General features: G+C 40.7%; 1 protein-coding gene across 12 annotated transcripts in view; it reads right to left on the bottom strand.

The window, feature by feature from the left end:
- The window catches only part of tjp1a (tight junction protein 1a), a 105,099-nt gene that overhangs the window by 40,527 nt on the left and 48,587 nt on the right, over positions 1-15,985 (bottom strand). The window contains exon 1 of one of the 12 annotated variants that reach the window (XM_025906025.1): positions 8,220-8,691. The exons of 10 other annotated variants lie outside the window; for them this stretch is intronic. In XM_025906025.1, the coding sequence (XP_025761810.1) occupies positions 8,220-8,243 (24 nt within the window). In that variant the 5' untranslated portion in view covers positions 8,244-8,691. Of the gene's footprint in view, positions 1-6,918; positions 7,061-8,219; positions 8,692-15,985 lie in introns of those variants that run through there. One more of the 12 variants, XM_025906031.1, reaches the window with a different exon arrangement.

A 15,985-nucleotide genomic window follows, 5' to 3' on the forward strand; every position in this document is an offset into this window, starting at 1 on the left:
CAGAGGGCAAATACAACAAGTAAGCACATTCCTGTTTAATTTCAGTCCTATCCAAGCATGATACGTGGTTATCAGCACGCAGAATGTGTGGGAACTTAGCTGTACATATTACTCCAGTGATGAAACAAATTCATTTCATTTGAGTTTTTAAGTCAAGAGCCTTTAAAGTTTTTCTTTTCTTTTTTTTTTCTTTTTTTTTTAAATTTGACCAAGAATCTTACATAATTAATGTTATAATACAGCAGGAATGTGAAAATTACAAGATGATCAATGAATAAAATGCTGGATTATGTTTTTGGAGAACCTTTAGAATAATCAATATTTTAGTTCTTGATTGACTTTCTGAGGAAACCAATTATGCTTCTCACACTTGGATTACCAAGGTGGAGAAACACCTGGTGACTCACTGAGCATTTGTTATTTTTATCTTTGTTTATACGTCTCCATGCACATTCAGTTTACTAGCAAACAAATCCCTTGCTCTTATTTTTAATTTCAAACACTGCAAACCAGCTACCTCTAACGCATCTCTTTGATTTTTTTTACTTTTGCAATCACCTGCTTCGCTGCTTCAGAGAGGATCTCATTCTGCAATCAGACTCACTAACTCAGCTGGCAATGGTGGAACTGATTCTGCACTGGAGATCTATTGCGAGCTGTGGTTACCGAGCAGAACGAGAACTTCACTAGCCAGCTGCAAGTTGGTGGAGTCTGTCAGCAGCATAGGAGGCACACTAGAGAGGCAGCAGAATGTATTGGCTCCTTTTTACTTTGTTTAAACTCACAAAGGCAACTAGGGAATTCAAATATTTGAAGAGTCAAAACTTATAAATGGTATTTTTTTTAATCATTCATTCAGGACAGCATGTGTGTGGACGTGCACATGTACAAGAACCTAAAAAAGGGAAATGCTATAGTCCCACTACTACAACTACAACCTAGAGACATTAGAGAGTGAGTTAGAGATTGCAGGTTCACCAAGTTGTTTCCTTTATGAAAATGACATGCTACAAAGGCTACAGAACAATGACATCGTTTAGACTGGTTCTGTGTATGTCTCAGTTTTACTCTGTAATTCTGCCTGCCACCAGGTTTGAAGTGTCCCAGAAAAATGGAGGCTCAATTGTGCTACCCAAACACTGTTGACTGCCAGTTTAACAGAAAAAGCAGAGGATGCACAATGTTTTAATCATACCACCTTAAGCAAATGATCTTCAAAAGCAACAAATATCAGGTTTAAAAATTTACTAGTATGACAGCAGTTCCCCAAACACTGAACAATACAGTTTACAGGGCCAATCTATTTTACACTAAAGCTGAGAAACAGATATAGAGACAGAGAGGAAGATAAAGGATTCCAAACTAACAGCAAGAGAAGATAAGGATGGACAAAGGGTTGTTTATAGAGAGTGCTTAAGCTGTTGATGATGGTTAATGATGATGAACGATGGGCTCTTGCCTACAACATGATGCTGGGATCAAATTGCTTGATTATCACGTAACACACACACTGATGGGAGAGTTGAGGGAGAACAGCAGTGACAGCTGAGGATGATTTGGTGAATATATAATACCAATTTTGAGCTAATGTGTCACTAGCAGGCAGAATATGTGTTGATATTAGATTAGTGTATGAACGCAGAGCCTTTTTTATACAAACAGTTTGTTAAATTTTAAAAAAGCAAATTCATGAGGATCAATTCTGACATCTGATTATTCCATTGAGCTAAAACTGCAGAAAGTGTCTTCCATAGGCTGGCGACTGTCTGCCAAAATGAAAAGACAGTGCAGTACTCCCAACACTGTGGAAGATAAGCAAATGAACACACGGCAGGCAGAGACAGAAAGTAAAAGAGAGAGAGATTGTGTGTATGTGTGTGTGTAGGCATGTAGGGCAACAAGCCTTGGGATGAATCTGTTCCAGTCTCTTTCTCTCTCCCCTAACCAGCTGAGCCACGGCTGCCACATGCACTCTCTCTTGTACCTCCCCTCTTCCCCTCTCTCTCATCGTCTCTCTCTTGCTCTCGCTCTGTCTCTCTCTCTCTCAAACACACACACACACACACACACACACACACACACACACACACACACACACACACACACACACAGTGTTAAATCCCTTATGCCTGTAGCAGGAATGATAAATCCCTGCGGAGTCCTGCCCTGCACTGCCCTGCCCTGCCAGAAAGGATGCAGGGCTGGCTTGGAGTGGTCCTTGCTTGGCTGGATGGGCTTTATGGTAAGGAACAAGTAACTATCAAAGAGTAACAACAGATTCATTTGAATCCCAATCACTGGCATTAGCAGGTACGAGACAGGTGGTGAATTATTTTATTCCCACAGCCCTAGATGACATTACAACTGCGAATGAACCAGTCTATCTTCCAGAGGGAGCTACATGACATTTAAACTTAGACTTAAACCTCATAACTAAACCAAGGTTTAAACTTCCTGGGCAGACCCCTGCTATGATCTTTTTTGCATAAAACAACATGCTTGTACAACCTCACACAGACACACAACATGTTCAGTTTTCAGCCCAGTCAGTTTCAAGAGTGAGCCACAACAAAACAACCGCATCATCAAACCCCGAACCATTGCAGCTACTAAAATGCAATGCAATTCATCACGTTGTTCATTGCCAACTTAATGCATCCTGTTTTAAACTGACTATGGTGGCAGGAGAAATTCAGCAAGAGTTCACACCACACCGATGCTATTGCACAAAATCAGAGTTGTGGAACAATGACATCCAAGGACTACAAGGATTCACACTGATGTCTCAGTGAAGCAATCACATACATGGAAAAGAGACAGAAATGCTTATATTTATACAGCATGAGAAAAAACGAAGAATTAACAAGGAATGTTTGTGGTATTTAACGTTTAAGGGTTTTTACACATAGGATTACTGGTCATTAATCTGTTGTTCACCAGTTTCAACATCCATCTCAAGACAGAGCACAGCATCAACTCTAATGCAATGCATTAAACAAAATGTGTGGACTGTTTTGCAAAACTACTGCTAGTGCTATGCCACAAAAGCCTCTGGCCCACACTGGGAAATTCAATTTATTCCCTCTATTTTAATGTTGCATCTGAATTAAATCGAAGCAGATATTAATGGGCTAGACTAAAGTTATAATGCCACGATTATAGAAGAGAGAAGCAGTCTTTTTAAGATCTGCCATGTGACTCAGATTATAGCCGGTGCATCTCTCCCTCCCGCTCGTTCCTTTTCTCCATTTCACCCCTCCGATAACCCCTCCTCCCTCAGAAGGCATTTTCTGTTTCCCTTCTCTCTTTCTCTCTCTGCTATCCACCTGCCTCCTGCTGTGTGTATCTGCCCTGGATTTCCCTCCAGAGATGAAAGGATAAGCAGGTCAGATATCCTTGATAACTGCCACACTTTCGAGTCCCCTGATGTTGAAACATCACAAGCAGCTGCTTTCTTTCAGTGCGTTTACTTAAAGTACGGCACAAGGTAATGCCTACAGCATAACAGGTCACTATCTGGCTCTTCTGCAACATAACCACTCTTAAAGTAAGTTTACATTCCGTGCGTTTTAAAAGTTACATTGTGTCTTTTTTCATGGATCAATGCCTAAACATTTGTCCCAGACAAAATAGCATGTTTAGATTGGTCCCAGCCGGGGACAAATTAGCCAAAAAACAAACAAAACACAAAATAACTGAAGTCCAGCTGCACCAACAAGCTCCCGGCTGCTGCCTTCAACTGGCATCCCTCTCATCCTATACAAAGACAGCTTAGACCTGCTCTCTAAAGGGCTGAGACAGGACTTTGAATCAAGAGCTAATCAAAGACCCATCTGTAGGTGTGTTTGGGATTTTGGTCTCCTTTGAGGTTCTCAAAAGATCGCAGAGCTGCTGCGTGCTCAGACAGCAGAAAGGCAGGACCCACCCTCCGCTCATCACTCTTTGCCATGTGCAGATCTCAAAATGACCTTCAGTGAGACCAAGAGTGGGCGAGTGGGCGTCCACAACGCCCAGCATTTGTGCAAAACAGGCTGTATGCAATGACAAACGTGTAAACGCATCTGCATGTACAAATATCTATTCTATCATGTGATCACATCTGTTTTGAACAATGTCCAGTCTTCATGGATATTCCTAAAAATATTTTGGGAGTTTTTATTTGTTCAGAATTGTAAGGGGACAACAAAAGCTGTGTGAAATCTTCACAGGAGTGTATCTGCAAAAGCCTGGATAAATAATTAATAAACTCATGGTGCAACTCTGTGTCAAAGACACAAGGCGACACAAGGGCTGATATATTAATCACTTGCCATATAAGCCCCAGTTCTTCAAAAAGGATGGAGAGTTTAAGACACATGACAAAAACATCATCAGGACTCTTTTTCTCTCTTTAGCACTTGCTTGTCTAATTGCATTTCCCTCCTTCAGTGATGTAAATGGAGATGTGTAATCATCAAAGCAAAACAGAGGCTGTTCTTGGCCCGCTGTGCAACTCTAATTAATACAACCTCCTCCATCCAAACGTAATTTCCATTTATTTCAGTCTGTCTACTCAAAACACAGCCGTCTAAAAAGCCAGAGGGATGGCTGTTTCTCTAAACCGCATCTCTTTTCTTGTGGTACATTCAAAGAAGTAAGCAGGGATGACTGGAGGCCAAAAACACAGAATGAGGCCAACATTTACTGTAGTGAAGGAAAGTTAGGGCCAACTCCTCGCTGGATTAACGTGTATTCAATTTCAAGTAGTTAGATATCAGTTAAATGACTGATTATATTACATAGTGATTTAATGAAAATCCATAAATGCTAGGTATGACAAGTCAAGTCTTATAGTGATTACTTAAACACTTTTCACTAAATTCTGGAAACAAATGCAGCCAGATATAGTTTCCTTTCTCTTCCCAGTGCCATAACATGACCTTTGGCACCCAATGGAAAGAGGTTTCCCTTTCAGTCTTATAACAGAGACATATTCTCCCCAAACTGTTATTTTATTTTGCAGATCTACCAAAACAAACTGAAAAGCAGCTTGAACTAAGATTAGGCTAGATAAAAGGCTTTACTCCTATTCACTCTAATATCCTTTGTAACAACTGACTGGAAGTTAAATGCTTATAACAAATCACACTAACCCAATGGCACACTAGCAGTGTACAGTATTGTGCAATAACACCAGCGACCTCTGAGACATGAGGCCAACACACCCACATATGTAACTCTATTCCAGAAACAATGCACCGCAACATTTTATTACAGTTGATCATCAACTGTGGAATTCTGTGGAATGTGACAAATACTGGTGTGGCATAGGAATCCAGCACTAGTCATTAGTGGGAGTTAACATGTGGCTATTGATACTGGACTGCAAATAACGTTAAGAGCACAGCTAACAGCAAGAATACAGGAACACTAACACAGCCAAACAGAAGGTATAAATTTTATTATTGACAGTGGAAGATGGAATTTCTTTAAAAAAAGTTTGGGTTGTTTTTTGGCTCCGTTTCTTGAATTTGAAAAGAAGACCCTTGATTTCGAGAAGTAAGTGTGAAAAGTTATCCAAAGCTGAAACATAACCTTCCCATTAGGGATTGTTTCTGGCATGAGTTTTGAATGCGAAAATATTAATTAAGTTACAAAATTGTATCCTGTTTTTTTTTTAGCAGTTTTTTGTCCAAAATGTATGTTTTGTGTTGTTTTTTTTACCTCCGCATGATCGGATGTAATGTGTGATAAGGCATAAGAAGGTTTTTGTTGGACAACAACTATTTAAGAAGAATGTACTTTCAAGCACCAGGCATGAAACTGATAAAAACGTGTTAGCTGTTGCGATTAGACAATACTGAACAAACAGGAAAAACATGCAAAGCCAAAGATGACTACAGCCACAAAGAACTCTTTAAATAATAAACAGTAACGAGCCCCCTGCAAACTACGTCAGGTTAAACAAGCATGTCGCAACTGTACCAAAACTACGCGAGGGTGATCTTCCAAGAAAAGTCAAGCAGTTTCCAGTAAAAATCTAACAGTATTTTTGTTTTAAATAGCCATCCCTGCTTCCCATAACTAGAAAGTGTTGAATTACACCAGTTCATCAAACTGAGCCATGAACTGGAGAATTGTTCAACAGCATCAACTGGAAACTGTCCCAACAACTACATAGACGGTGACACAGGAGGCTAACTGACTAGTCTGAAAACAAGAAAACACAACAAGTGTGGCTAACGTTTGCAGTGCTAGCAAGTCTACACACCCGCTTTGTTTAAAATGGTCATCTGTGTTTATCTTGCATTTCATTCTGCCACAGCCCATTTTCATCTTCTAGATGACAATACAATACAAAACATCTATCCTACTTTCCAACTTGCTGATCTAAAATGTTAAGGCACTGGTATGCAGAGAGAGGGCAGCTATGTAAAACTGTAGCTCTAACAAGGAAAATATGAATAATACTGGCGTGGCATGACAGTTTGGCCACACCAGCTTTTATCCACTGGTGCCAACTATCAAAGGTAACAAACTTGATCATCTAGTGAAATAATCAACCAACCTGCCCTTACTACGTGTAATGGTCAGGCAACTGGGGTTCTTCAGCTCCCGCCTTCATCAGTGTTACTAAACCTATAGTCAGTCTTTCCATAATAGTAGTGGATGTGGGCTATTGTTGCTTAACTACTAATGCTAACAATTTTTCGAGACAGCACAGAAAAGCTTTTATTCACAAACATATAAAGAAAATGTTAACTGGTTTAATTAAGTTAGCAATCATGTTACAGCTAAACAAATATATTTTCTACCCTTTTTGGTTTACTTCTGAGTTTAAACAGTGAAACTGGCTGCTTGTGATCTAGCAGAGTGCTAAAAGCAACCGGCTGAAACTGCCATCTTGATGGTAGTTTCACTTTAAACAGATAGTCCTACCTGCTGTAGTAAAAGTCAGCGTTTCAGCACAGATTCCCCAAGAGACAGAGAACAACTGAAGACTGAGGAGCTAATTTTACATCAATCAGCATATTAACCACAGCGGGCTCATTACCAGCCTCAAGTATCACTCAGTAGTGAGTTGTATGAGGTGTGACTACAGCCATAAGATACAGTACAGCATATCGTCATCAGCTCGGATGAGGGAGGAGGTTTCGTCTGACTGGAACAACCGCCCAAACCTGAATCTCACTACTTGTGATAGACAAACACAGCACATTCCTAACTCGTCAAAGTGAGGAAAAAACTAATAAACTGTAAAACCCTAAAAGACAAAAGACTACACAATAGACTTTGGGAGGTATTTTAGAGCCAACACGAGGTCTAATCTACTTAAATTCTCTTTCCAGTAATTTTTATTTAGACATGAGTAAAATACAAGTGGTTTATAAAACAGCACAATCACATGTGTGTAACTGTATTGCTAATAAACGCCTGGTATACATCATACCATCAGTACACAGCTTACATTTTATATAAACTAGGAAATTATCAAGGCTTAGCAGATATTTAGACAGATGAATGGATAATTACACACAGCAGGGACCTGAGAGGCATGCTAAGGGACGTCCCAGTACAATCAACTTAATTTAGAGTTAGACCACCTACAATAAGATTGCTTCTTACTTATGAAGAGTGGTGTTTTCATCATATTCGCAGCAATACTGACAGTTTTGCAGGTGTTTCCTAAAAGTGTTGTGAGTTTTGTAATCCCACCAAAACTCAATGTACTTTGTGGTCTGATCCATTCTTGGGTCTCTGAAATGTAAAGAAAGGAAGATCCCGTAGCAGAATTCCTGCCTCAGAGGCTCACTTACTTTTCATATCCATGGGGATTTCCTGCCACCCTTTTAATAAAATGAGGACTAAAAATCAACAGGTAGCTCAGCTGAGACCTGGTATAAAAACCACCAGGCGATTTATCACTGACAATCAATAAAAGACAGATTATTTTAATCTAGTTTACTAGAAATTGCATAGTTGCTTGCAGGCTGTGTTACAAGGTGTGGATTTCAAAACACCCTCTGAGCCACACACACACCGATGAACACCACCACCATTAAGCATCCTTCACTATCACAAGCCTACTGATATTCTACAAACTCATAAACAGCTGATTGGCTGGAAAATTCACCTTTGTTTGTATTTTGGCCTGTGCTAGCCTTCCAGTATATCACACGCGTTACATAAGGCAGCAGCATAATGTCCACACATGATTTTTTTCCCTGCCAGGTACCCACCTTATTTGAAGCTCTGGAGGTCATTTCCCCCGCTATTCCGGTTGAAAAGTGGCAGGTTAAAAGTTGTCCCTGTCTCTGTTTTGATAATCACTTGGCTGATTGCGCTATTTTCCCTCCAGTCCAGTTCACTTTTCGCCCAGCTGCCGCCACGCCGGGCTACGTTGTTATTTTATTTGATCCAGGACGACGGGAAACGCCACGAATAGCCGTGTGGAAAGTCTAAAGTTCATTATCTTATCTTCGCCACCAGAATCGTTAGTCCACTCGGGTACAAAGTCATGGAAGAAGTGTGGGTTGTGGGGAGGGAGAAAAAAAGGAAAGTACGACCCAAACAAGACCTCCTTACTTTGGTATTTCCGTCGCTAACCTCTGGATGAAAAGTTGGAAAGTGTAGGCATCACCAGGACGGTGTGCAGCAATGGCAGGCTGAGTAAACCTTTCCCTGCTCTCCGCTCACTGAGCAACGGCAGTGTCGTCTCTGTGCGGGGCGGACCATTGCGCCTAAGTAGGGGTGTGAGTTCAGGGAGGAAACAGAGGCATCGCGCATTTACTTTATTTATGACCATTCTATTATCATTTTCCTGTTAAACTTTACTCATCCATATATTATTACCTCATCGTGTTTTTGTTTTTATTCTTGTTCTGAATCTACTTTTACCGCTGCCGGTAAAGTGCACACCCCCACTATCGCTTGGAATTAACAGTCCGGGATACAACGAGGAGAAGCGACGCCGCTGTCCCTGCTGATGCTGAATGCTCACTTTCCCTGTGTGACGAAGGGAATGGTTTATTACACAAGGACTACAGCAGCCTTTCAAATCTTAATTTTGTAGGAGAGGGGAATCGCAGCTTGCATTCTGTTTATAAATACATCTTTTGGGGCTTTTTTTTTTCTTTAGAAAAGTGAAATTCACCGCATATCGGCGTGGAAAAAAAAAATAGGCCACGGGATGCCTGCCCTTAGAGCAAAACAACGTGAGCAGAATATCTAAAGTTAGTTGCATAAGGAATGATCGAGACTCTGTCCCCTGTCCTTTGTGTTTGTGTGGGTCGTATTGGGGCATTTAGCTTGGCAGATTACAAAATGAGTCGATAAACTAAATAGGGAGACCGTATTTAAAAGCAGGTATAGGCACAACCGGTGTTTGCGGTTGATAAGTCACCTCACAGGAAACCCCAAAAGCCAATGCAGTGAAATTTCTATGACTTCCTAAACCAGAACCCGCCCTCAGGATGCAACAATCTCGGTTTGCACTGTTTCACAGTTTACTTCTCTTTCCAGCAAACAATGGCCTTTGAAATATTAAAATAGGCTAGAGGAGAAGAGATGACGAAGCAGTGGCACACAGCTAAAGTTTTCAGTGTCCAGCCATACGGTGAACGTGAAGAGGAGCATATGAACACAAAGACACACCCTGTCTTTTTCCAAACAAACCGAGCAATCTCATCCCCCAATCTAGCTCCTCTAATGATCACTTCCTCTGTGCCTCAAACGTGGAGGAGGGTTTGGAGACAGTGTAGGTGGTCTAAGGAGTTAATTCCACCAGATCTAATCCAACAAGGAAAAAAAATACCACCAAGCAGAAGTGTCAGGTTATATATTGAAGGCTTGGTCACCCCTGGAAAAGGCTAGGTCAAGTTGAGAAGAGGATCAACACAGACAAAGAACTCTAAAACCTGCAGCCATAATTAACACATGACCACTTTTGAAGTATATTAAATGAAAAGATTCCTGGTAACGTTTTTACAACAGTCTTGCAAAAGTGCATGCACAAAACAGGCAAAAAAACATTTACACCAGGGCCATACATACTAGTATGGATGCAAGTCGCTCGCTCCTCCTGAAGCTCCGTAAACGCTTGTCAGGATCCATCAGGGCAGATAGCAGGATGTTTAACATGGTCACTCAGGTGTCAACTAACAATAATTTTAAATCAAAATAGCCAATTTAAAAAAAATACAACTAACCGCCTTTAAAAATGGCACTAAAATGACAAAAAAACAGAAGTAATTCCTCTGCTGCTCGCATCTCACTCTCATCAGCAGCTGTGATGGTACCTCAGATGTTCTTACAGAGAGGATCGGGACATTAGTGACACGTGTGATCAAAGCTATCTTTGTCCTCTATGCTTGCATCCCTGATCCCATCTCTATTTTTTCTCACTCTCACAAATACACACACACACACACAAGCACGGAGATGTAGCTCTTTTTGGACAACAGGCAGCTTCAAAGCTCAGGTGCGCTCATGGAAGAGCAGGCACATGGAAAACAAAAGCGAACATGCAGACCTGCATTCGGCTGGAGCACATCACAAGGTTCACTCAACCCTGCCTCTCCTGCAGCGAAAAGCCTAATGTAGAGTGAAACCGCTTAATGTGCACCGCACACCCCAAAAGTGTAAAGCCGGATGTAGATGCGTCTACAGACATTGAGGCACTGAATTACACCATGATGAATAAAGAAGAATGCAATGTTTGATCTATACCAGTTGTTTAACACGGGAGAAAGCTCCTAAGCAGATGTTGACTCCCTGTTTTCATCTGTCCTGAGTTAGGAGTCTCTGAGAGGCCGTCTGATCCCTCCTGCTCTCTGTTGACTCAAGGCTGCTCTGCAGATCCAGCACAGGTTTCTTTGTTTCTTTATGCTAATAGAAACCTTCTGGACAGACAAGAGCAACCGAAGTTCTCTGTGTCACACAAGTGAAGTATAGCTAATCCTCAGCTTTGACAATAATAAAACTGTTAATATGCAAGTAGCATATTTTTTTATTATTATACACAACTGTGTGTGTTGCTTTTGCAGTGAGATTTTGCAGTGAGATTAGTTTACAATCCAATCAGTTGCAATTTTATACTTTAAATATACTTTTCGACTGGATTTTATGAAAGAAGAAGAAAAAAATTACAAGGGGAAGGGGTGTGGTATGAATCGTTAATGATCAGCATAGAATGTCACATTTCTGGTAAGAGGTCAATTGTTTTTAACCAGATTAGTATCATATGACAGGATTAGTAGGCATCTCACCAACGCACCCCTGACCTTCTAGATCAATATTGCTCAGGGTTTGTGAGGACTTAAGCTTTGTGTGAAGTTCAGGATTGTGGGATCTGATTTCAGTGTTTAGTGAAACAAGAACTTATTCAATGAATTCTCTTCTTAACCAAATACTTTGGCCTAGGTTCATTTCTGTCATTCACATAGAAAAAAGTTCAAAGTGTCTGTTCATTACACATTTAGATTGCGTGTCATATGTTGAAGGAAATTTTAGGTGAAAACAACATAAAAGTATCTGCTGTTCTCTCAGTTTCCCTCCTACCTTGGCCTGCTTTTAGTGTGTTTGTGTAGAGGTGTGTGTGTGTGTGTGTAAGAGAGAAAGAGAGAGGCGTTATTCCTGCACTAACTGCTCTCATCATTCAAGGTTTCAGCCAGTAGCAACAAAATGAAGTGCTGGGATGTAGCCTATGTGTACCCAAGTAGGACAAGAAGACAAAGTACACATGCCATCGAGTGCAAGAAGTGCAACACACACACACACATAGACACCGTGAATCTAGAAGTACAGAGTTAAACTAAAGGAAATTTAAGGATAGGAATTTTCAATAAATTCTTATCCTTCAATTGTAGTCAAAACCTAGTGATGCTGTGTGTCCACCAGACCCATGGGCACACGCTCACACATGTGGGCTCAGGAATTCAAGAAACATGGATTTAACATGTCATAAAAAATTGTTTGATCTCCAAGGTCAAATTTATGGATCCATAAAACCAAACTATGCAGATAATTCAAAACACTGGGTAAAAAACAACAATAGTATAACAAACTGCCCAAAGCCTTTCATTATCTGAGCTGATATCTCACCACGTGTCAGAAAAGGGTTCTCGCAGAGGACACACGGGGCCGAGGAGTTCACGCTCATAGCCTCTAAACCTGTTGACGCGACCAGTCATGCGGCCCTTCTTTCGTGAGTCATCAATCAAGCCCGATTACATACAGCACACATTATTTTGCAGGAGCTTTGCACAGATTAACCGAACCGAAAATGGCATTACTTTTAAAAGCAGCTGGCTTGTCGTCCCTGCCATTGTCAGTTATATATATTTTTATCCAAATCATTCACAACCACAGTCGAAGTTAGCGTGCGCGAGAACAGTCTGAAGTGCTGTTATTTTGAGCGACACTTAGTTCCACTTCTTCTTGTGATGAAGGGAAGAAAAAAAGAAGCTTTTGGAGTACTAAATTTACCATGGTGGGTCAGTGGCTGATAATAGTGAAGCTGGCTCCTTTTAATCTTCTGAAAACATTTACTCCAAGAGGCAGCCTGTGATCAACCAACCAAGAAAGTTTTCCTCTGTCTCTCTTCTCATCAGACAGGAGCTGCTGTGCCTTTTATAGCTGGAGAGCAGAAGCGGTGCTGCAGTGAACCTGGCTGAACTTCACTCTGCTTCTCAGTGAATACCTGAAGTACAGCAGCTCAACCAGGGACGGCCAACGTTAAGCCTCATTGCAGGTCTATCAAATAACTATTCAGCAGGGTGATAAGATTTTCTTCCCCTCAAAAACCTAAATACAGACTGTCAGATCACTATTTCTGTGTAGTGTGTGGGCCACACCCGTTAACACTCGCGTGCTTTACAAATCTGTTATTGAAACTAAGCCATTACGTCTTGCTTTACATCCACGTGACAGCCCCACTGTTTGCTGCAGAATGAGACAATAAATTGAAAACATGTCAAATCTCATGCTGCAACACTCTCAGCTCAATCTAGTGTGTGTGTGTGTGTGTGTCTCAGTGTGTGTGTGTGTGTGTGTGATTTCCCGGTAAATACCTCATGAACAACAATTCAAGCTTTTCCTTTCATTGTTGCTCTGGCATACAATGCAAATGTAACTTCAAGCAGCACTTTGTTGCTACCCAGTCCCATTTGTTTGTTAAGATAAATGGATTACAGTGCGCCTGTGCCAAGCCAGTGTGGCCTCCAAATCATTACGCAGATACCAAGTGCCGAGTGTTTTTACAAAATTTCATACCAGAAACCATGCAGACTGATAACAAAATAAAGCAACTTGTACCAAAAAAAGGAAAAATATAGGGAAAAAAGCAAGTAAGAAAAAAATCACAGAAGCGTGTCAAATAACTTTCACCCTGGCTGCAGCTGTATGTGATTTTTATCACCCACTTACACACTAAGGCGCACTAGGTTACAGCTTGGTGCATGAAAATATTCTGCTGACATGGTATAAGAGTTTTCCAAGCTCCTTGGTTATGGGAGATAAAAGAAACTCAGAAATATGTGAAAGAGAGTGAGAATAGGTACAGAAAAAATACATAAATTCAAAGAAAGCATGCATGAGTCTGTAAAATGGAAACTTTCTGTGATCTTTTATAACAGTGGACCTGCAGAGAGAAAGTGCTTAAAAAGGGAAAACTCTGAGTTAACAGTGCATCAGTGCAGGGAACTACTGAAAATCCTCACATTACATACACATTGGGAACCGGGAATGGCCTTAATATTTGCTACTGCAAGCCCTAAAACCACCGGAGCTGCACTGTTGATTCGTCCGGGAATTCTGGAAGCAATTCCTGCAAACAGTTTGATGAAGTTGTCAAGTATGGCCGATGTTTACCTGTGCTCAAGGTCACAGAATGAATGTGTCACAATATTTTGCACGCTTAGCTTCCTCAGTCCACATAATTTGTTCCCATGACAAGAGGACATTAACCTTTCCTTCAGCCAGAGTTCTTCCAGAAGGTGCATGTCAGCTGGAGGTTACACCGCAACCCATTATGTCAACGTAGTAAATTCCTCTTTTAAGGCTTTACCGGGTCTAAATTACAAAAATAAAACAGCCAAACAGTGGCACTGGTGTCAGAGACGTGCTATTAGTTCAATTTTAGCCTCGCAGAAAAATACAGCAATTATCCCATACTGTTTCTGCATATCACCACGGACCACAGGGTTAAGGGGTGTAATAAAAGCAGCAGTTAAACTGTCTAGCATCAATTCCAATAAAGGCTCACCTTAGGCTATAATAACAGTCCAGAAACACATTGTGTACTGTGCAAGTTACCTGAAGTTTATTTTCTTTATCATCATAAATCACAACACAAATAGAAAAACATTCAAATTAGAGCTGGGCGATAGAACGATAACGATATGTATTGCGAAATAACTTTTTCTCGATAGAAAAATGAAACTATTGCGATAGGCCTCATCTCTCTCTCTTCCTGTCTTAAAAAAAAAAGAACAGCCAATCCAAATTAAGTAGCGCATAGCCGAACCAATCACAGCCGCAGCGTCACGTCACGTGACTTGTTACGTACAGCACAAGTGCCAAGCCGCACATGTGCGTCGAATCATATCTGTTATTAATCTCTGTCTCTCTTCCACAGCATGTCTTTATCCTGTTTTCCTTCTCTCACCCCAACCGGTCGCAGCAGATGGCCGCCCCTCCCTGAGCCTGGTTCTGCCGGAGGTTTCTTCCTGTTAAAAGGGAGTTTTTCCTTCCCACTGTCGCCAAAGTGCTTGCTCATAGGGGGTCATATGATTGTTGGGTTTTTCTCTGTATGTATTATTATGCGATCTACTGTACAATATAAAGCGCCTTGAGGCGACTTCTGTTGTGATTTGGCGCTATATAAATAAAATTGAATTAAATTGAATGTGTATTTGTTTGGGAAGCAGCCAGCCGCCGTGCCGGCCGGTTAATGGAGAAAATGAGTTTGCCCGCTAGAGAAAAATCAACCGAGAGCTTGGGTGACCAGGTTACCGAAGAGAACACAGATGACGGTTCCAATTCCGGAGAGATTGTTGAAAGGAAGGGCCAGAGAAGTTCCGTAGACTAAAAGCGCTAATTCGTCATCGAAAACAACCAGGAGAATCCCTGCGAAGCAACAACAGTCAATTGAGTCGGCTTTCTCCAGCGTCTTACCATATGACAAAAAAGCTAAGAGACATAGCGACATAACGAATGCCATAGCCTACTGTCTTGCTAAAGACATGCTACCAATAAACACGGTCGAAAATGAAGGATTCAAGCAGCTAATTGAGGTAATAGCTAAGCTATACAACAAGGAGAGATTGAGAATTTCCTTTTAGTTCTCAGTTTATTTGATATTGACAAAAGTTAGTCAATTTTGTCTGTTCTTCTGTAAAACAAACTAAGATTTATTTTTAGAATCAATATTTTGTTTCTAAGTGGAATTGACAATTTAGTAGTCTGTTTTGTTTGTTCTATTTTGAAACTTAAATGCTTTAGCGGCTGCCTTTTGTGTAGTTTGCAATATTTGTCTTTATTTATCTGAAACTGAAGTCTCATGTTCTTTAAGTACATCTGCCCTGTTGAACTTATTATGGGAAATAAATATTTAAATCAAAACAAGCTGCTGATTATTTCACATTTTACTTGTGAGCAACGGCACATTTAAATCTTACAAATATAGTTATTTGGCTTATATCGTGATATATATCGTTATCGCCTGAAATGAAAAAAACATATCGTGATATGAAAAAATCTTATATCGCCCAGCTCTAATTCAAATCAAGAAGTATTAGGATAATGAGGCTTTTTACTTGCTCGTGCATTATTCCACTAAGCTGGATATGAAACAATACAACAGCTATATTATTACAATATATCTGTAATTCATCCTAACAATTTTAGGTAAAGCAGGGCAAACATCATATGTCATCATATGAGTCTGCAGTCAGCAGGCATCTACACACAGCTGGTTACTTTCCTGGTGACCTTCTCCATCCTGAAG

The sequence above is a fragment of the Oreochromis niloticus genome, linkage group LG1, assembly GCF_001858045.2.
Source record: "Oreochromis niloticus isolate F11D_XX linkage group LG1, O_niloticus_UMD_NMBU, whole genome shotgun sequence".
In the NCBI taxonomy this organism is placed as follows: Eukaryota; Metazoa; Chordata; class Actinopteri; order Cichliformes; family Cichlidae; genus Oreochromis; species Oreochromis niloticus.